Below are 20,907 nucleotides of genomic sequence, written 5' to 3'. Positions count from 1 at the left end.
CTCCGGAAGCGTAACACTGAGCGCGCCTGCGCAATGGGCGCCAGGTCCGCTTTTTCACAGTCGGGTCGTTATTGTGCTTTTTGTTCCGGAATAGGCGGGTCGGGTCCAAAGGCTCATTCGCCTTTCTTTTTCTCCCATAGATTCTCCGCGTATGGACCCTAAAAGCTACCGCTGCTGCTGCTGCTGCGGACCTAGACAGTTACTGTCTCAGCTTTAGGATGTACGCTCTTCCACTAGAAGCTCTTCCAAGGGACCGAGGTAACCGCGCCCCCCGGGACAAAGAAGTGCGCGTGCGTTTGAGGGGAGGGCGCCCCAGGCGAGATGCCTCTGCGCATGTGTGACAAGAAGGCGTTCCTAGATCGTGGGGGGAAAGCTGGCCTTCCCGAGTAGGGGAGATGTCTCTTTGGCCTTGGTAGGTTTACGCCCCACTTGGGCTGTGGGCATTGGTATTTCCAGCCCATCTCTCACCAATCCCCCAGGCACTGTGCACTATCCTTACTCTGGGTTGTTTTGGGTAGTTACCCGACCTGGAGTTTAATGGCCTTAACATATCAAAAGAGGGCCTTAGAGTCATTGATTTCTAAGTCGTCTTCTACTTCCAACAGTAGTTCAGTATAAATTAATACAGTGTTTCAGATATTTCTATTTCGGTCATTATTGTAACGAAATCTTTCCCAGCAAGCTCTTTTTCTTCCTCCTATGGAAAAGCTGCTACTGAGGAGAAAAATACAAATATGAAATTATCTTCTAGAGCAAAGTTGCTCATAAGAATGAAAGTTAAAGAATTGCTTTTCTGCAGAATCCTGCAGTCCTAAAATGTCCTACCTTGGGCAGCACTTCTAACCTGGCTCTTGCCTTTTCAGTCTCTAGAGTTCCCTCTTCTATCAAATTTTGACTCTTTCCTTTCCTTTCCCCATAGTTTTTCTTGTACTCCCCAACTTTTTTGCTTTGGGTATAGCCATAACCAGACATCTAAAAAATTCCTTTTCTGTTCTTCACAAATCAATGGTATTTGCATTATGCTTAATCTGCCAGCAGGGTTGCTCATGAACTTGTTCTTCTCTTTAAGGCAATTAAAAAACAGTGGAATGGAAAGGAATTATTATGGTCATCCCATGTTAAGCTCCTCGTCAGCAATGTATACATTCCTGCTGGGGGCCATATTCATTGCTTTAAGCTCCAGTCGCATCCTACTTGTAAAATATTCAACCAATGAAGGTAAGTTAAGATTTGGAATATGTATGGAGCACTGCCATCTAATCACACTTTATCTTTCTTGTCTTTAGTTTCCCTTGTGTATAAAATGGGGATAATACCCTTAAAAGTACTCTGCTTCATGTCAGTGATAAAGCATGTTTAAATTTGGTTCTTTAAACTTTCATTCCTTACCAAGAAAAATTTTTGATGCTGAGTGAAATTTGGGTCAGTCAAGTACAGGATCAAAACCTTTGCAGAACAGATCATAACATCTGACTGTTGGTTTAATCAACAGGTGTTTCTGGGCCTATAGCAATATATATTATAACTTATTTTGAAATAGGAGATATATTTGGTCGCCTGGCGTTTGTGAGGTACTATTTTAAGTACATTATCAATGGAGCAGTACAGGTTATTAGCTTTGATAAATACGTACTCAGGAAATCTTTTATTATTCTTAATGTAAGAATTTGTATTTAAACAGTTTAATTCCACAAAACTGTGTTGAGAACCTCTCACTAGTTATTGAGTACACGTAAAATCATGACATCATGATCATTAATGGTCTGCTTGGGGAGTCAGATGTGTACATAAGTCTCTTTTTTCAGTTACCATTTCTCTGCCAGGCGCTGGGCTAGATATTACTAGCAGGGTTCAAAGTGCATAAGATATAGACTTTATTCTCAAGAATTCACAGTTTATTAGAAGAGAAACACATGTAAATGCATCATGAAAATACAGTATAGTAAGTGCAGTTCTATACCAAAGATACAGAGGTAGTTTTACATGGAGAGTGATATATTCTGTCTGGGAGAGCATGGTGTGGACTGTGAAGCAGTCAGGGAGCACTTCCCGGATAAGGTGACAGTTGATCCACAAGAAGACAAGGTGGGCAGAGGTATTCAAAACAGAAGCAACAGCCTGTAAAAATGAACAGATGTATTAAAAAAGCAGGATGGATTGTGAGAATGTGTAGTTCAGAATTACCGAGCAAAAAGTTTTAAGGACTTGGACGAGGGGGGAAGGAGTGCTTGGCCAGAGAGGGCAGTAATGATCAGAGAGCTGAGGACTTTATATGTCATGCTAAGCATCTGGGGCTTTATTCTCTAGACCCTAGAGTCTGGGAGACAGGGAATACTGGGAGGAATATAAACGGCAGGGTAAGATGAGAAAGACTATTATGGTAGCTGGATGGAGAATGGACTAAAGGGGAAGAGAAGTAGCCAGTTTGGGGGTTATTACAAATTCAAGCCACAGATGATGAAAACTAACCAAGGCTTTTGAAGTAGGAATAGAGAAGAGAGGATAGATTCAAGAAATATTCTAAACATAGAAAAGACAAGACCTGGAGACCGTGTGGAATGTGGAGATTAAAGGACATGAAGTATTGGATAGTTCAGAGGTTTCTGGTTTGGATGCTGAGTAGGTCAATGATGTTCTCAACTGAGATGGAGACTAAGGAAGGAAGAACAGGTTGGACAGAGCTCAGAGAAATTAACAGTTTTAGCTCTTGTACCTTCCATGAGGCCGGGAGCTGTGTCCTTGTTTACTGCTGTATCCTGCAGTGTTTTAGCACTTCACACATGTCAAGGAAATGCCAGTTAAGTGAATAAATAGGAGATAGTTATTCATATGGATATGTTTAGTGAGCATTAAATGTTCCAGAATACGGATTTGGAAACATTAATATTAAATTGACATTTAAAACCCAAGGAGCGGAGGGCTCATTCAGGGTAACCACACAGAAAGAGAAAATAACAAAGAGCCAAGGATAGAACTCCAAGGAATGGCAGCATTTAACAGGAGTGCTGACACTCAGAAGGACATTAAGAAGGAATTAGAGAGATGAGAGAACTAAGTGCACATGACTTACAGAAGGGAGTTTGACTGGGAGGAAATTGCAGTATCAGGATAAGATAAGGATTAAAACCCACTGTTTGGAATTAGTAATTAGAAGGTGTTTGGTAATCTCAGGAACTAGGTAGTTGGAGTACTGTGGTGGGATCAGAAACCAAACTGCTTGGGGGCAGGATCTGAGTGGAAGGTGGGTACAGTGGAGATAATGAATATTGACACTTTTATGGAGATCAGGAGGAGGTATGGTAGCTGGAGGGGGAGGATCTTCTATTTTACTTTTTTCGGTTGGGAGTTTTGAACATATTTGTAGGAGAGGAGAGGAAGCCAGTTAATAGAAAGATAAAGGAGATATACTGAAGCCAGAGGAAATACTTATTGGAGCAAAGCCCCTGAAGAGAAGGGAAGGTTTTAACGGGGAGAATGGGTGAATAGTGGGGCCATGGCTCGTCTCTCTGGGAGTGAAGGGAAACCAATAAGGATGAACGTGGTGTCGATAAGGTTGGAGTGTGGGCAGAAGAGTGGAGAGAGGTCACACCTGATGCTGTGATATGATTTGGGATCAACCATGAGAGAAATGCAAGGAGAAAAACAAAAACGATGAAAAGTAAGAATGAGTTAAAGAGCAGTGACAAGAGTTTGAAAGTTGTGATCTGAAGCCCCCCATTTGTGTGCATGTGTGTTTGCTCGTGTGTATCATGCTAGAAAGTAAAGCAAAGTATTGTTGGAGGATAATGGAATGTGATTTCAGTATAGCTTTGAGCTCAGAAAAGGGAGGAGGAGATGTTTTTAACTAAGCTTTGAATGATGGAGAAAGTTTAACAGGCAATTAAGTGCCTACTAAGTGCAGAACACTTAACTGCCAGGTTTAGGATGTCTTACAAGACATGATCCCTGTCTTGTAAGAAGCTTACATTTTAAGGGTAAGACATAACAACATAAAAAAGTACTGTTACAGAGGTTTATAGGTAGTGTTACCCGAAAACTGGGTTCACCTTTTGGTAGGTGTTGAGCCAAAAGACACAACCAAGCCAAAGATCGGGAGAAGGAAGGATTTATTATTACTTGTAGCAAGTAAGGAGAACACCGGGGAGCTTTCCCAAAGCAGTGTCTTCCCAAACAGCAAAATTGGGGAAGTTTTAAGCTAAAGGGTACATGCATTTTATGGAGGGGCTTGGGTGGTTGACAGAATCCAGCTTTAGTTGACTGAAGTCAGGAGGGTCAGAAAAGGTCAACATCATCATCCAGTTCTAGTTGATCTGGTGGTTGAGCACTGCAGGCTCATCTTTACCACTGAAACTGAACTGGGAGTCTTTACAACTGATACATTATCTTTGCTATTGTCACTTCTCTTGCTGGATAACAGTTTGTTCCTGCATTCTTTTGTTCCCTTAAGATCCTTAATTACTGAGACCTGTTCAAGGACAAGCATTACGGCCAGGCTTAAGTCACAAGATGGCTTAGGCCAAAAATGGCTTCTCTTAAGTCAAGAAAGCCATGCCTGGTTCTCTTTCTTCGGGGACCCCCTACCCTATTTGTTTACACTAGTGCTACAGGATTGGAGATGAATAAAGGATTGATTATGCATAGGTTGTGAAGGTCAGGGAAAACCACAGAAAAGAGGAAGAAAGAGTGTTCTGGGGAGCAAGAATGTCGAGTTGGCTTTTTTCCTTTGTACTTGGCCAGTTTTGGTTTTTCATACGACAACCAAGGGAAACAAGCAAATATTTTTGAGAAAATGCATTCCTCAAAATAGTAACTAATAAAATTTATGTTTGTCCTTGGCAAAATTATAGAGCAAGTTGTTAGAAAAAGGAGAGAAATAACAGCTAAGTCAAGATATACTAACCAAACCTCATTTCCTAATTAGATTGACTTGTAGGTTGGGATATAGCTTCCTGATTGGTCAGTGGGTTTGGATGTGTCAGTGTGTTTGTCCACCGAAGAGCCCTGGGCCAGTTGCCTCTTGCCTCAAGCCACTTCCTTCTGTTACCACAACATAATGTTTGTCCCAGAGTGCCTAACAAATATTGTTTTCCATGTGTACCATGATATGAAACAGATAGGAAAACTCTGAGTTAAGGGAATATCACAGACAGAGTGTACCTTGATTTAAGCAAGGCAGACAAGTCACACAAGAGGAATCATGAGCTGGGTAATAATTCAGCCACCTAGATTGATAGCTGTTTGATTAGTCAGGCCCCGATTGTTAGTTAATGGTCAACTTAGAAGGTGGTCTCTAATGCCATGCCCCAAAGCTTTCTTCGCCTGTAGCCCTAGCCTCCTCAACACATTTTTCAGGAACTTGAAGGAAAACATGAGAGGCATATCTCTCAATTTCAAGGATAATAAAACACTCAATGAGGTAAGGATAGCTAACACATTAGGTGAATTGATTCAAAAATCCAAAAGAGCCAAAACCAACTGGATGAAGTTTAATATAACCAGTATTAAAGTCCAGCTTTTAAGTTTAGAAACAGCTCTCAATTATTTACTGTATGTAAGCATTATATAGAGCAAAACTTATAATTAAAAAACATTTCTGTTACATTTCAGAGAACAAATATGATTATCTTCCAACTACTGTGAATGTGTGCTCAGAACTGGTGAAGCTGGTTTTCTGTGTGCTTGTGTCATTCTGGGTTCTAAAGAAAGGTGAGTCTTGAAATGGTACTATATACTGTTTAAAAATCACAGACTCAAAGAATTTTAGAACGGAAAGGAACATTTTATATCAGTTAGCCTAGCCCATTAATTTTATATATGAGGATACTAAGATACAAATAGAAATATGGTTACTCATGTTTTGCAGGTGAGGAGCAGACTCAGAGAGTAAGTAGTAAGTGTTAGTGTGGTGCTGGGTAGGAGGGGCAGAGCCTGGACTCCACCCACATGTCCTAGCGTCCCGTCCACTGTGCCGCCTCTTGACTTGTTCCTGTGGTGGGTCGCACAGCGAGTTAGTTTTTATTCAGATTCAGGATTATCTAAATCACTGCTGTCTGACGTGATATGTAGCATACTGCAAAACAGTCCCCATTGCCTTTAGGGGGACAGCGTAGCGCTTTGGAGTCAGAGAGACTGTATTCTAGGGCAGATTATTTTACTTTTCTGAGCTCCAGTTTCATCAACTATCAAATAAGTATCAAATAAGGGTACAAATAGTATCAAATAAGGGTACTAATCCTTCCTCAGATCAAAAGTATGTACCCTTTTGTGGCTATTAATTCTCCAGTTATTGAACCTTAGCTCTCTCTGCTACTTTGATCCACCTTCCCACATGAGGTAGACATAGAATTTACACTATTAAAGGGCTTGCCCAAGAAGATGTCTCTTCATTCTCAGAGGTTTCAATCTTTGCAGAGTTTCTAGTTAGTGGAATACATTTCTTAATCTCATGAAATTTATGAAGTATTTACAGGGGTTAGACTTAAATTGTTTTCTATCTTTTCATTTTATTTTACATTCTCCATTATAGTACCTTCTTAAGTTTTTGTAAACCTAGAGATAGGAGAATAACTCATACTAGGATGAGTAAAAGTTAATTTTCTCTACTCCCCTATATATAAACTTTCACTTAGTATCTCCCTTTCCTGATTCCCTCACCCACCACAGCACCACCGCCCCGGCCCCCAGAAAAAAAATCCCAGCATGAACGCTACATTTTTTGTTCCACTTATTTTAATTTGTTGATCTCTCTTGGCTTTATGCTCATTGTAGTAAGAGAAAACATAAGTGTGTCCTGAGTTGCCTTCTTCAGTAATACATCTGTCTCAAGTTAGCAGGAACTAAGAAAATCAGTATTCCTAAAGTGTTGCTGTTGTCAGAGATGGGCACGGTGGTGGGGTGAAGAAAGACTGTAATGGAATCCTGTGTAGTCCTTGATTTCTCAAGGCTAATAGTCACTTATGAAAGCACGTTCATGAAGTCTCTTTTAAAGAATTATATCAGAAATTAAATACAATTTACTTTCTCTAAAAATATGTGCATTCTCATCAAGCTCATATATTTATTGCTGTATTTCTTTCTTTAGAAGATCATCAAAATAGAAACTTGAGATGTGGTTCCTGGAAGGAATTCTCTAATTTCATGAAGTGGTCCATTCCTGCCTTTCTTTATTTCCTGGATAATTTGATTGTCTTCTATGTCCTTTCCTATCTTCAGCCTGTAAGTAAATAATGACAAAGAAAACAACATTGAAAAGACAGAGAAATAAATCCTGGAACTAACCTTTCTCTTTTTTTTTTTAATCGTTTTCCTTGGCACTGTTAGTTTCTCATTGCCTCACTGGCCTTCCTGAGGTTTGAGCAGAATCATCTGAGCACTGACTTACCAATCCACTTGCAAGACTCTCCTGCTGTGAAAGATAACTATTAAACTGTGCTGACTGATCGGTGGGAGCTGCTTCCTGACCACTGAATCTAGAGCCATCTCTCTCTGTGTAACCTTAACCAGTCTGCCTATTTTCTGAGCCATCCTGTGGTCACCCACCTCTAATATTAATCTCAACATTCAGGACCTCCAAGCAGACTCCCGTGATTAACTCAGAAAATTATACGCTCAGTGTACCGCTCTTTCTTACACTTGTTTTAATGTGGTGTATATGTATTCTTTTGGTATGATTTTCGTTTTCTGTTAGTCCTGTCATTTAACCAAGTTCTTTAAGGGTAGAGATTATATCCTCCCAATCTAAATGCTATCCATAACTGATAATACTAGGTATACTTCTCATGTCTCCTGGCATCCCCTGTGCCAATTTAGAGAGCTGTTAGTAATCAGAATTAAAGTTTGGTCTTCTGCTTTTACCTATTACTCAGTTTGGATCACGTGTATATTTTCCCCTCTATATTTTCATTTTATAAAATGAAGGTTTCTATTGCCACATTTAAGAAAATGTGTTTTAATTTTCTTTAAAGAGAAACTTCAGGCATTTTGATCATAAATAGAATTTCTGTTGACACTAGTCCTCTATTTGAAACCTGTTAAGTAAAGCCAAATAAGTGTGAAAGTGGGATGAAAAGGAGGGATCAAGAGGGCACTGAGGTAGAAAACAGGAGTTTGATTCTTTTGCACAATTTAAAAGATTAGAACCAGGCAAGGCCAAACTGCTCTGTAAAATAGAATAGTGTTACCGTACCGGCCCAAAGGCAAGGACCTGGGCCAGGGGATCACCTGAAGTTGCTTTCAGCTCTGTGATCCATTTTATTAGTAAAAGTTCATTCCATTTAAAATGTGTCCTCTCCTAAATTCTTTCACTTTGTTTTTCGGATCTGAGAATTCCTCCCAACAACATAATTATTCACATTCAATAAAGTGTATATTTGTTGTGTTTTATTTGTATCCAACAGACTAGCTCTAAATTTATATCCCTTTGCTAAATCCCTAGTACCAAAGCAGGAGTGCAATTTCCTGTTCTTACAGCTTATTGCTTTGCTCTTCCTTCCTGATTGTGTACAACCACAGATATTACAAAATAAATTACTTGGCATACATATTCTGTGTAGTGCTATGCCCAAGCCTAGTTGGAAAGAATTAAATAGAGATGCATGGAAGTTTGGGCGCAAAGAGCTGTGATATTTTATTTATTCTATACTATTGCCTGGACAGAGTAGACACAATTCCCCAGGCCAGCAGGCTGTTTTGTTAGGTACATTTGCAGCGCTGTACCTGTGATTGATCAGAGCTGCCACTTCCCCACTCTTAACCAGCCACGTACTTTTCTTATCTCCTCTTACTTGTCTCCTAACCAGGGGTTCACAAGCATTCGTCTGCAAAGAAAACCTTAAAATAATGGTTCCCATAAAAATTCAGTAGAAAAAGAGCAATATCGTATTCTTGGAATTTTTGCTAGTTGTTATTGGATTTTACTCTTATTTCTTTAATTCAGCTGCATATTAGTCATGTTTGCTGGTTGTATAAGATTGTGGATACTCTTTAGGGTTTGGTCAATTTAAAGTGACAGCAAGGAGGAAGGCAGTAGGATTTGTTTTTAGAAATTATTAATATTGTCAGATCCAATTATGGGGGCAGTGATAAATTTCATATTCTCTGGGCCAAAATGTATATATGTTCAGATTAATATTCTCATGTGTGAAATTTGACTAAATTCACAAAAACAAACCTTAATAAAATCTGGCTAACACCTTTCTAAGTGTTTAGGACAATGTGAATAAATCCAAAGGACTGTCAAATATAAGTTTGGTAGTGAGTCACTGGTATTGAATCACTACAGTTCAACCAGGTAAATTGATTTAATTCCTAGAGCGTTAAAAACGCTTAAAAACCTATACCTCCATCTTCTTAATGTATAAATGGGCCTAACAGTACTTGCTTTCTCTCTACCCACAGAATCAGTGTTAAAAGTCTCTGAGAGCTTGAAAAAGTATGCTTTATAATCATTGTAACCATTATTTCTGGACCTAAACCTATAGAGTTTATAAGTATTTCCAGATCTGCACATAAAGATTATTACACAGGCGTTTGCTGAATTTCAACACATTTTCAAAGCCTGTACAATAATTTGATCATATCTACGTAAGTTTAACGAGCAATAAAAATAGAATTTAATCCTCTAGTGAAGTAGCTGCCCTAATAACCCCTCTGGGTTTTGACCAAAAAGCTTTTTTTGTCAGGTGAACTTGCACCAAGCTGGGAGATTTCTGAGGTCAGTGCTTTGCTTGGATTGTAACTCTATCTTCTCTTTCTTTCTAGGCCATGGCTGTTATCTTCTCAAATTTTAGCATTATAACAACAGCTCTTCTATTCAGGATAGTGCTGAAGTAAGTAACTTGTTGTGAAAGCATATATCATACTTTAAAATGGCACCGCCTTGTTTCAGATGATACACCCTCTGAATCCCAAGGCCGGGATTTTATTCCTAATTTGCTTTGTGTGTTGGGCAAGTTGTTTAACCCATCTGGAAAGCAGCTGCAGTGTTAGCCTGTCTAAATCCTCTGTGATTCAGTGTTTGAAATGTTTTTTCTTAGCATCTCAAAAAAAAAGAGATGATTGGGTTTTAATTATTTTAATGTTTAGTGCCAGATTTTCAACAAAGAATTCATTAGCGCTTTTTTTTGCAGATTCTCTGTACACTAATAGGGAACCAAGAAGTTCCTAAGATTAATATATTTGTTATTTGGAGTTTGGAGGTGATAAAAAGTGGCAAATTCCTTATTAAACTCCTTGAGATGACTACGTGATTTAAGCTCTAACTGGCAGAGGATTTGCATGAGGAATCTAGTTAAAATTACAATTAATAAGAGTGAACTTATTAAACTTTCCAAGTGCTATCACTAATTCATCTCCAGGAGAACGTTTGAATAAAATAAACATTTTTAGTTTAGATAGGCTCTGCTGCAAAGCAAAGGCCAGAATGTCCTAAGGTGATACAGGATCTGGGTACTTAACTCCAGTTTAATTTGTTACTTAATGATGATGATGATGATGAAAATAAAATTAACTTTTTGTTACATTTGTTGTGATTGTTTTTATTTTAATTTTACATTCACATTCTCTTTTTAATTTGTTTCTCAATGTGCTATGTCACAGTGTGTTTTCATAACTGATGTGTACAGAAGGATGAAGGGCTTGGTACATAGGCACTCAGTAATTATTTGTTGAATCCCGTGATGCATTCAGTCCATAAATTATATGAAATTCTTGAAAGGTTTTCTTTTACCCTGAGGAAACATTCAATTTAACAGTTGATGTCAGAGATGGGAAAAAATGAACATAGCATTTCATCCAATTTAAATGTTATAGAGTCACTGAAATTTGCTTTTGCTATCACTTTCTTCATTTTATTTATGAATTGTGAGAATAATTCAGTTCAACTAGCAAGTTAAAGAATGCTAATCCAAAAAAACATTTTAAAGTCTTTAAAATCAGCACGAAAGTCACTTTGTAGGATAAAAGTTGGCTTCTGAGAAAACATGTGTAAGCAATAATATTTTTATATTGATTCCTGTGATAAAATTAGGGATGCACTTCCATAAAGGAATAATTGTTGGCTCTGACACACAGTAAAATACTCACTATTAATAGGGGAGCGATGGTCTGAAAAACATGTATTTTTTTTTGTTTTGTTTGGGGCTTTTTTTTTAACTTTTTTTTTAAGTAAAAAAATTATTTTTTTCCTGTGAAGTGACAGTTTATGAGTACACATGGTATTATACTTAAGTTATTATATAATATATAAGTATTATGTCAAAATTAAATTAATAACTGAATTTACCAAAGAGAAGTTTAAAGGTATGTATTTCCTGTCTTGAAATTGGCCAGTAGCTCTAGCTATGCCCAGAGTTGGTTGGTTTTTTTTTTTTTTAATGACCCCAGAGCATGAGCAGGGCTGTGGGCCAAGGTGAGGGGCACTTGGAAAAGCCCTGCCCCGGGTGGCCTGACTGCCATGTGGGCAGCTGCGCGGGGAGGCTCTCCACCAGTGACTAGAAAACACCAAGGTCTCCTCAGGGCCTTTCTACCCTATTTCGACTTAACCCCACAATGACCCCATGAGATAGGTGCAGTTAGGCTGAGTCTGTGCCTGGAACCCAGAGCCACTAAGCATTTTGCAGCCCTCGGGCAGCTCCCTTTGGCTGTAGAAGAGGGAGTCTAGGTGGATAGGCTGGAGGCAGAGGGGCGAACGACGTTATGAACTACAGTTCAAACTTTTTTTTTTTTTTTACATATTTTACCTCTTAATATTCAAAGCAGTAATATTGATTCTTAGGCATGTGTTTGCTTTGTTGTTAATACCACTCTGTTTTGAATCCTTAGAAGTTCTTCAGATTAAAGAAACAATAAAATCACTCCATTTTTATTATTTCCTCAAGCGCTTAGTTCCCAAAATGGGTCTTAGTTTGACTAATTCACAGATCAGCACTTGAAGCTACTCTAAATAGTAGAGCTAAAATGTGATAATAAATCTAATAATGTCTTTTATGGGAATGCCTTTTAAGTATTACCTATTATTATATTTTAAAATCAACTTTGTTCTATTTTGATCTTTTTGTTGGTGGTAGTGTATGTTTGTTTGTTTGTTTTTCCCTATTTAATCTACTCTTTGTGAGTCATTTGATAGTGTTTTGCCCGTGGCAATAAAATTTTGACCTAAGAATAGCTTGAGTTCTATCACAAGTTCTTAATTTGTTTGCCATAAATAACTCATTTAGAATATCAAATCTCTTGTCTTATACTTGACTCTAGCAGAGCCATCAAATACCTTTCCCATACAGGTAAAGGATATACGGCTATACAGGTAGAAAAAAATAAGTCCAGTGAATAATGTAAAACTTACTTGTAAGAATTTGAAAGTGAGAAAAAGTGAAAAGTATCACCATTCAAATGTCTTATTCTAAACCCCATGTGAATGCATAGATTTCCTCCTTGAAGTATAGTTACTGGCTCAAAGTGGAAATGTGGCAGGCATGCCTCAAAGCCCTATTGGTTTGCTCTTAAGGCTTGGCAAAGTTGTATAATCTTGTTTGCTAGGCTCTAGGGAATAACAATGTCAGCCTGAACATCGAGATTTGGGAGATTAGAGAGCAAAACCAAGACCAGCACTTATTTTTACCTAAAGAATGTATATAAGTTTCTCTGATTTCTTCAAAGGGAAGGGAAAAAATTATTAAAAAACACATTTTGAAACATACGTTGGATGTCTTGGAAGTTACGGTGAACTTTACTTTCTGAACCAGCAGAAAAAATAAAAGTGCCACTCGGTAATAACAAGCATTTCTCCAAAACCATTCATTCACTTGATAAATATTTATAATTTCCCATGATAAATCTGCCCCTGGTCACTCTCTGTGCTATTTATTAGAAAGGTATGATGCATGGTTTCTTGAAAAAAGTTATGTCTTTCCACTTAAATATTTTCTTGCTCTGCCTTGGTTTACCACCAAATATGGTAGAAATGCTCTGACACAATTTGGACCTAATTCTTGAGTTACTAGGAAAACTCAAAGTAGGGATGTCATTTAAAATATATATATACTTTAGACAATTTAACTTAAGGTATGTAAGTGTCCATTCATCATTCTTTTGATGAAGAGCCTAAGACCTTTCCTTTGCATACATGTGGGGTTTGCTGATTGGAGTTCTTTGGCTTCTTTCTTGCTTGAACCTACCTTGATTACACATCATCTGTGGTTTCTGGTTTCAATTTCTTTATAGTGGAGCGAGCCTTAAATATATTTTTAAAGTAGATTCTTCTGGATTTTTATTATTCATTCCCTAAGCTTAAACTAACTTACCTGTACCTAATTCAAAGGCAGTTTTTTTTGTCTTGTGATTTGCCTTTAATCCTCCCAAGGCATTCAACTTAGTTTTCATGAAACCAGCAATCCTTTTCATTCACTCATAATTTATGATTTCTGTAATCATTAAAATATATAATTACAATAATGAGGTCACCTGGCAAAAACACGTTTTGGAACAGAGACTCTGTGAGCAAACAGTTCACTTGGGAGCAGAGGCCTTCAGGTTCAGCAGCCTTCCAACCAGAGGCTTTCAGCTCTGCGCATCAATCTGAATGTTTTACTGGGGCAGTGGAGAGGTCGGTTAAGTGCGCTTCTACTGTTGCACCTCCTAAACCGTAAGGAGCAAACTCTTTCGTGCCTAATCAGTCGTCATTTATAATAGTGCAGATGCTCAGCTGACTTTATAGGATGATTTATTGTTTTATTTTCTTTGCTGAAAATCTATTTTCACCCTAATCTTTAATAATTTTTACCTTCCTAGAACATTATCTTGAATGAGTAATTATTTGCAGTAGGTACCGTTTAGCTTATTTAAGGCTTTATTTCCTTGGATTCTTTTTTCTCCATGTCAATATTAGTGGAAAATCTATAGCCGTCAGAATTGAATACTTCTAAAGGACGTGTAGAGTATATCATTGCCTCATTTATCTTGACGTACAGTACTTGGTTATATAATGATTTTTATAAATTGAGCGCCCATTTTTCATCTCTGTCTTTTCGGTTTCCGTTCCATTTGCCTTCTACTACTAAATGTGTACCACCTGCACCTTCAGCAATGTATGTGACTAGCTGACGGTTTCTGACCTCATGGACTATAGGGCTATGTTGGTCTCATCACTGCACGCTAGATCTGGTTATATGAAAGTGTATACGAGAGAAGACATATAGGGAGCACAGGTGTGCTGCTGTCTGTGTGTGCTGTCTGTGCAGTTAGCAGTTTCACAGCATGAAGCTCTATGGAAGCGTTGGTGAAATCAGACACATATTCCTGTACAGGCATCCTGGAACTCAGAATTACACTTAAGAGGTGCATTGGTCCAGAAGGAGAACTAACAAAACCATGGCTCAGACTCCTTCCTTGCTCTTTCATAAATACATGACCTTAGAGAAGTCAGTTAACCTCTGAGAACCATTTCCTCCCCTAGAACAGAAACTGCCTGACCCATAGTAGGTGCTCAACAAAGGCTCCAAAATTCTTACAACTTCAGTTCTCACCTGTTGCTTTTCACGTCTGCCTTTGCTCATGTTACTGTCTGTTCTTGGTGTGCCTCTTCTCCACCTGACTAATCGATCTTCAAACTTGAAGATGTTGTCCCCCCTAGAAGCCTCCCTGGGTGCCCGCACCTGAGTCCCATACCCCTCTTTCCTTAGTCAATGGACCTTGTAGCCTTTGTGTAGACTCTTGCCTCTTCCTGGGTATATTGCCAACTCCCTTTTCACATGACAAACTTCAATTTATTTTTCATCTTTCAGCTTAAGTGTCATTTCCTCTTCAAAGCAATACCTGACTCTATTTCCAGACTCGGGCGTTGTTCCTCAGTGTACCCCAATCGTTCTGTGTATCATATGTCACACGTTATATTGTCATCATTTAGTTCCATGGCTCACTCCCTATTAAAGTGTGAATTCTTTGAGGATGGAGACCAAGTCTTTTTTCTCTTCCCAGCATGCCTGGCACATAGTTGCTGCTTATTAAATGTCTGTTGAACTGAATGAATTTGCAAAATGGAATAATCATCACATCCTCCATATCTGAAAAGTTTGTTGTTAGGCAAAATAAAGAAATAAATAAAGCATCGTTAGGACTTCATCAACTGAAACACTGAAAATATTTTTTTCCTTGCCTTATCAGACAGTTTGCTGTATAATACTTCATGATCAGGCCATGAATCTGGGAACTAGCTTCCTCCTTAAGTCGTTTCTGGGTCATGAATACCTTTGAAAATTTGACAAATCTTTGAAGGATCACCTGGTGGGGGTGGGGAAGGCCAGGAATTCGCCTATGTAGAAGATTTGGCACACACTGCAAGAATTCACAGATATCAGAAGCTCGTCACATTTTTTCTGGTTCATGGAAACTAGATTGAGAATCCCTGCTATAACTTACTTTATCGCGAGATTAAAAAGTGATCGTACCAAACAACTAAGATCAGCTCCCAAGGTACAAAGGAGGCTTAGTTAAACCTATAGGTTAAAAGGAAACTTACAATGAGGAGAAATGACTGAGTGGCCTTAAGGGACAGCTACTATAAAAGCAGATAAAAAATAAGTTCAAGAAGCAGACACACCCCAACAGGTTTCCTTTGAACTTGAGTTGTGGGGAATGCTGGCAAAAACAGTATGGTTCATGCAACCAAGTACTCAAGTGATTGAGTTTTCAGTAGACACAGTTGATAGGGGAGGAGGAAAAAAGACTAGTATTAAAATCTCTTTTTTCATCTTTGAACAGGAGGCATCTAAACTGGATACAGTGGGCTTCCCTCCTGATTTTATTTTTGTCTATTGTGGCCCTCACTTCTGGGACTGAGACCTCACAGCATAACCTGGCAGGACATGGATTTCATCACGATGCCTTCTTCAGCCCATCCAATTCCTGTCTTCTTTTCAGAAGTGAGTGCTCCAGAAAAGACAACTGCACAGCAAAGGAGTGGACTTCTTCTGAAGCTCAGTGGAACACCACGGCCAGGGTTTTCAGTCATATCCGTCTTGGCTTGGGCCATGTTCTTATTATAGTCCAGTGTTTTATTTCTTCGATGGCCAATATCTATAATGAAAAGATACTGAAGGAAGGGAACCAGCTCACTGAAAGCATCTTTGTACAGAACAGCAAACTCTATTTCTTTGGCATTCTTTTTAATGGGCTGACCCTGGGCCTTCAGAGCAGTAACCGTGATCAGGTTAAGAACTGTGGGTTTTTTTATGGCCACAATGCATTTTCAGTAGCCCTTATTTTTGTAACTGCATTCCAGGGCCTCTCGGTGGCCTTTATTCTGAAGTTCCTGGATAACATGTTCCATGTCTTGATGGCCCAGGTCACCACTGTCGTCATCACAACGGTGTCTGTCTTGGTCTTTGACTTCAGGCCCTCCCTTGAGTTCTTCTTAGAAGCCCCATCAGTTCTTCTCTCCATATTTATTTATAATGCCAGCAAGCCTCAAGGTCTGGAATATGCACCTAGGCAAGAAAGGATCCGAGATCTAAGTGGCAGTCTTTGGGAGCGCTCCAGTGGGGTAAGTTTGTGAGGATGCTGCTTTTTTGCCTGTTCTTCCCAAATTCAAAGTGTAGTTATACAAGAAAAGAAATAGATCAGTGCTGATTTGTCACAGGGCATATTGGATCTCTCTGACTTACCGTTCAACAAACATTTGTTGGTCTCCTTATGTATAAGGGCTCATGATAATGCTGTCAGGGGTTGAGAAAAAGTATAAATCACAGTCTCAAGGACTTTATGCATTAGTTGTATCATAGAATATTACAGTCACAGAACCAGAAGATGCATCACAGGTTATCTTGTCTAGTCTCCTAGTTTTACAAGTGAAGAAACAGACTCAGAGAGGCTAACTGGGTTACAGATAGTAAGTGAAAGAACTGGTACCAAATCCATGAGGTCTGACTCCTAATCCATTCATTACTCTTTCCACTCCACTGTAGTTGGGGAAACAAGCCTCATTCGTAAGAAAAGTTGATCTTTGACATTAGTAAGTCTTGTTAAATATAAGTCAAAAGCCTGGCTTCTTTCTTTTCCCTGTAGTTACTCATAAACCAGAGGGTGCCAGAAGGGCAACCTTGTTTATCTCACTAAGACGGTGGTTCCCAAGGTTCCCAAAAGGATTGCTGCAAATGCATAGTGATCTCCTGGAGGCTCAAGTTAGGAGATAGATATATATTTAAATAAAACATGAAATGGAGTCCTCTATCTAGGTTTAAATTTACAGTTTTCATGAACACACAAAATATGAGATAGTTCACACAATGAACATTTTACTCTTCGGGAAAGTTAACCTATTGCTTATTAGATAGAGTTCATGGCAGAGCTTCCCTCGGTAATGCCTCTGAAGTGATGATATTTACAACAGATTCTTAAGATGAAAAAGTTAGAAGCCTGCTCTGATCTCAGTTAGAATATAGATTTAGAAATCCTGTGTTCTTTTCCAACAGTCTAATAACACTGCTTGCCCTACTTTTTTAGGTAGAAGAAAATCAATGTAGGTAACAAGGCCTAGTTTATACCTATTCCTGCAGCCTTTAGTCATTTCCCTCCAAGACCAGCAGAGGCCGCTCCTTACTTTGCTCTTGTTAACTTTGAAATTCAAATGTACTGAAGTGCATTCCAATTTTTTATCTTACTATATGCCTGCGGTTAACTTGCCAAGAACTTATTTATTTAATTTCATTTAACAAGAGTATAGTTTAATTAAATAAAATCCATGATTTTTTAGTAAGGTTTCTCCTTAGTAATTATTAAAAATGGAACATTTCTAGTTTTGTCCTAATTAATTACTGATTTCATGTTTCCTTTTAGGATGGAGAAGAACTGGAGAGACTTACCAAACCCAAGAGTGATATTGAATCAGATGAAGATACTTTCTGACTGGTACCCAAATAGTTGGCAGCTCTCACAAACCTTATCTTCACATTTTCAGCATGTGTGATATTTATCTTTCCACTTTGATAAACCAAGAACATTTCTAAAGCATAAAACTCTTTGCATATATCTAACCGCTCCCTAAATAACTCCAACCAAAGCTTAGAGTACCCAAAGGCTAAAAAGTTCTAAGGAACTGACATCAGAATAATAGTATGGAGACTGCAGTAATGGCCTGGTACTTAGTAGGTCAAGATATATTTGCAGATTATTTTCCTTGTTCCTCCATTCCAGAAAACTTGTAATAATCATGTTAGCTGTACCCTATAAATATACATATAGAGATCAGTTTGCCAGATATTCAGAATTGTGTACTTCTACTCTGCATGCCATAGTCTTCCCTTTTTTATCATTATAAATATCACCTAGGTTGACCCTTGAATTTTGAGGCCATGGAGATAGTCATTTTGTAATTAAAAAGCAATGAGACTCTAAAAATTTGGTTGAAGGACGTTAATAACCAGCCACAACATTGATTTGAGAGTATTGTAGTCGGTGCTAAATGTTTTGACAAACAAATTTTTCAACAAAAATCTCAGAATTTTAATTTTTAGGAATTTGTAGGAAATCTTATTTTTAGTGGTTGTCTTTTGATGTTTTTCTACACAAATAAGCTTCAATTTAGGTGAAAGTTGGTTTCCAGTCCCCACAGTTATCACTTGTATTTTTCACTTAAACCAGCCATGGTGGGTTTTTTTCTCCTCAGTTTGACCACATCACTCTTGGATTATTCTATTTTGGAGACCTAATAAGCCACTTTTATTAGTTATTAAATAGAACTTATGACTATTATATATCTTTATATCATATTCTGTTCCTAAGGTTTGAGACACTGGCTTCAGAATCATGCCAGGTTATCAGTAAGACTATTGCTGAAGAGTTCTTTTAAAAGAGTCACTTTGCAAACAAATGACTTTTACTGAAATATGAATAGTATTACTCTAAAAAGAGGAAGGCCAGTAATAAATAAAGCACTTTATAGTAACCATATTTCACCCTTAAACTGCATGGTATTTTTTTAGGGATTTTTGCATGCGTCCAGTTGAGCCTATGAGGTAGAGAAGTCAGGTGATAGATAATTTAAAAATGAGAAAACATGACTTGCCCAAGGCCATATAGCTGGATGGTGATAGGACAAGTGTTGGCTTCAGCTAATAGGCCTGTGTGTTTATAGAGCACTACACTGTAAATGTGAGCTTTAAGTTGTCGTTTTCATGCAGTCTGTACATCTCTTCTTTCCCCTAATTTTCATACAGATAAATATAAGATAATACTATTACATAATCCATCTGTGATATCCAGAACAATATGAATGGCAAGAGTTGGTGGAAATTTATAAATAAAATAACTATTAAACCCTTACCTTGTGTTGCCACTTTGTTATATGAGGTGGAATGCAGAGTATTTTTAATTTCAAAACGTAATTTCAAAAGAACTTTTAAAACTGTCTCTTTTTCAGTAGATCTTGACTTCTGAGAATAGCAAAACTTTATCTTATCATAGGCGTTCCATCAGAGTAGTGTGAAACAGGAAGATTATTATGACAATTCATTTTAAAGGTAAAGAAAATCAGCTATAGGAAGACCTCACTTTTAAGAAATATAGCATACAAAACATACTTATGAAACATAAAATTGCAGCAACATTACTTGTGAAGGTATTGCCTACGGGATGTATTAAATAGCAGATCCCACTAATTCATGGAGATTGATTTTCTCACTTACAGTTGCTTTTTTACCCTCCTTTTCAGGAAAGCATTTATTGCCCAAAGGAAGGTTTACTCATGTTAATTTACAAATTAAGTAGAGAGAGGGAAGGAGCTGGAACTAAAATGTGAAGTTCTGATGTGGATGGACTGGAGTACAGTGGACCCCTCAACACAGGTTTGACCTGTACGGGTCCACTTATATGCATATTTTTTTTCAATAAATACAGTCCTATACGATCACCGGTTGGTTGAATCCTCGGATACGTAACTGCAGATATGGAGGGCCGGCTGTGGGACACGAGCATCCTCAGATTTTGGTCCGCATTGGGTCCTGGAACAAATCCCCCGCAGATACCAAGGGACAACTGTATTTTGTGGGTGCTACTGTTTTAATAGGAGAGTAACTGAAAGGTGAGAGGTCTAGAAACCATATCCTATCATCTTAGGTGCTCTTGGATCAAGTGCATAATCTGGGGAGAACGAGTGTCATGCGGAAAAAGAAGTAGACTTCTTTCCTGTTCTAAAGAACAAGTTATAGGGTGATGGTTATTCTTTCCTTATAAGGAAGACTCTCCTAACAAATGATACTTTCCAATAATGGAGAAGGCCTTCCTGAAGAGTAGTAGAGAGTAGTAGTAAATTCTCGATCACTGAAGTGTTAAGGAGAGATTGTATCAGCAGTATGTTTTAGAAGAGATTCCATCATTGTTATAGAAGTTGGACTAAGTGATTTCTAAAATCCCTTCCTATTTTTAGATTCTCTTCTAAGCAGTTTTGACCTACAACTAATGTGCTGAATAGCCTTTGGTTGGACCACAAGTATGGCCTGCAGTGACCTGATTCCAGCTCTGCCACTGGTCCTAGGGTCAAACTTCTATCCAGCAATGTGCCTAATCCTGAGGGGAAGCAGGATGTGGCTGTTGGTTACAGAGGGAAAGATGGCTTAGACCCAGATCCCAAATGCTTGGCCAGCTATGTCCTGCTGCCATAGGTTTTCAAGGTCCATATGCAGAGGAGACTCAGGGCAGAGTTACTTTGTTTATAACTCTAAGGCTGTTTGCATCTGAATCCCCATGTGGAAGCCCTGTTGCTGGTGACCTGGGTTAGACTATGTGGGGCTGCAGGGAAACCTTTTGCTCTTGTACAGGCCCAACCTTGACCAGACACAGCCCAGGTCCTCCTTGGCAACTTCTCCTTTTACTTAAGTCCTGATTTTTCCTGCGAACTCTTACCATTCTAGTATGGTGAAG

General features: G+C 38.4%; 1 protein-coding gene across 2 annotated transcripts; it reads left to right on the top strand.

The window, feature by feature from the left end:
- The first annotated feature begins 18 nt into the window (after positions 1–18).
- Positions 19–19,311, top strand: SLC35A5 (solute carrier family 35 member A5). 2 transcript variants are annotated; one of them, XM_036850103.1, is made up of 7 exons: positions 19–258; positions 1,070–1,218; positions 5,608–5,706; positions 7,082–7,215; positions 9,760–9,827; positions 15,754–16,534; positions 17,827–19,311. In XM_036850103.1, the coding sequence occupies exons 2-7, from the start codon at positions 1,089–1,091 to the stop codon at positions 17,893–17,895; spliced, it is 1,281 nt and encodes a 426-aa protein (XP_036705998.1). In that variant the 5' UTR covers positions 19–258; positions 1,070–1,088; the 3' UTR covers positions 17,896–19,311. The 2 variants fall into 2 exon arrangements, with proteins under 2 accessions (XP_036705998.1, XP_036705999.1); XM_036850104.1 differs by having other exon boundaries at positions 56–258; positions 7,085–7,215.
- Positions 19,312–20,907: the final 1,596 nt, after the last annotated feature.

Source organism: Balaenoptera musculus, chromosome 4 (genome assembly GCF_009873245.2).
Source record: "Balaenoptera musculus isolate JJ_BM4_2016_0621 chromosome 4, mBalMus1.pri.v3, whole genome shotgun sequence".
NCBI classification, from domain to species: Eukaryota; Metazoa; Chordata; class Mammalia; order Artiodactyla; family Balaenopteridae; genus Balaenoptera; species Balaenoptera musculus.
Note: the sequence above shows the minus strand (reverse complement) of the source record. Positions and strands in the feature narration are given on the sequence as shown.

Coding starts and splice junctions, on each gene's coding strand:
- SLC35A5 (XM_036850103.1), top strand. CDS start 1,089: ATGGAAAGGAATTATTATGGTCATCCCATGTTAAGCTCCTCGTCAGCA. Junction 1,219..5,607: donor AAAATATTCAACCAATGAAG/GTAAGTTAAGAT, acceptor GTTACATTTCAG/AGAACAAATATGATTATCTT. Junction 9,828..15,753: donor CTATTCAGGATAGTGCTGAA/GTAAGTAACTTG, acceptor ATCTTTGAACAG/GAGGCATCTAAACTGGATAC.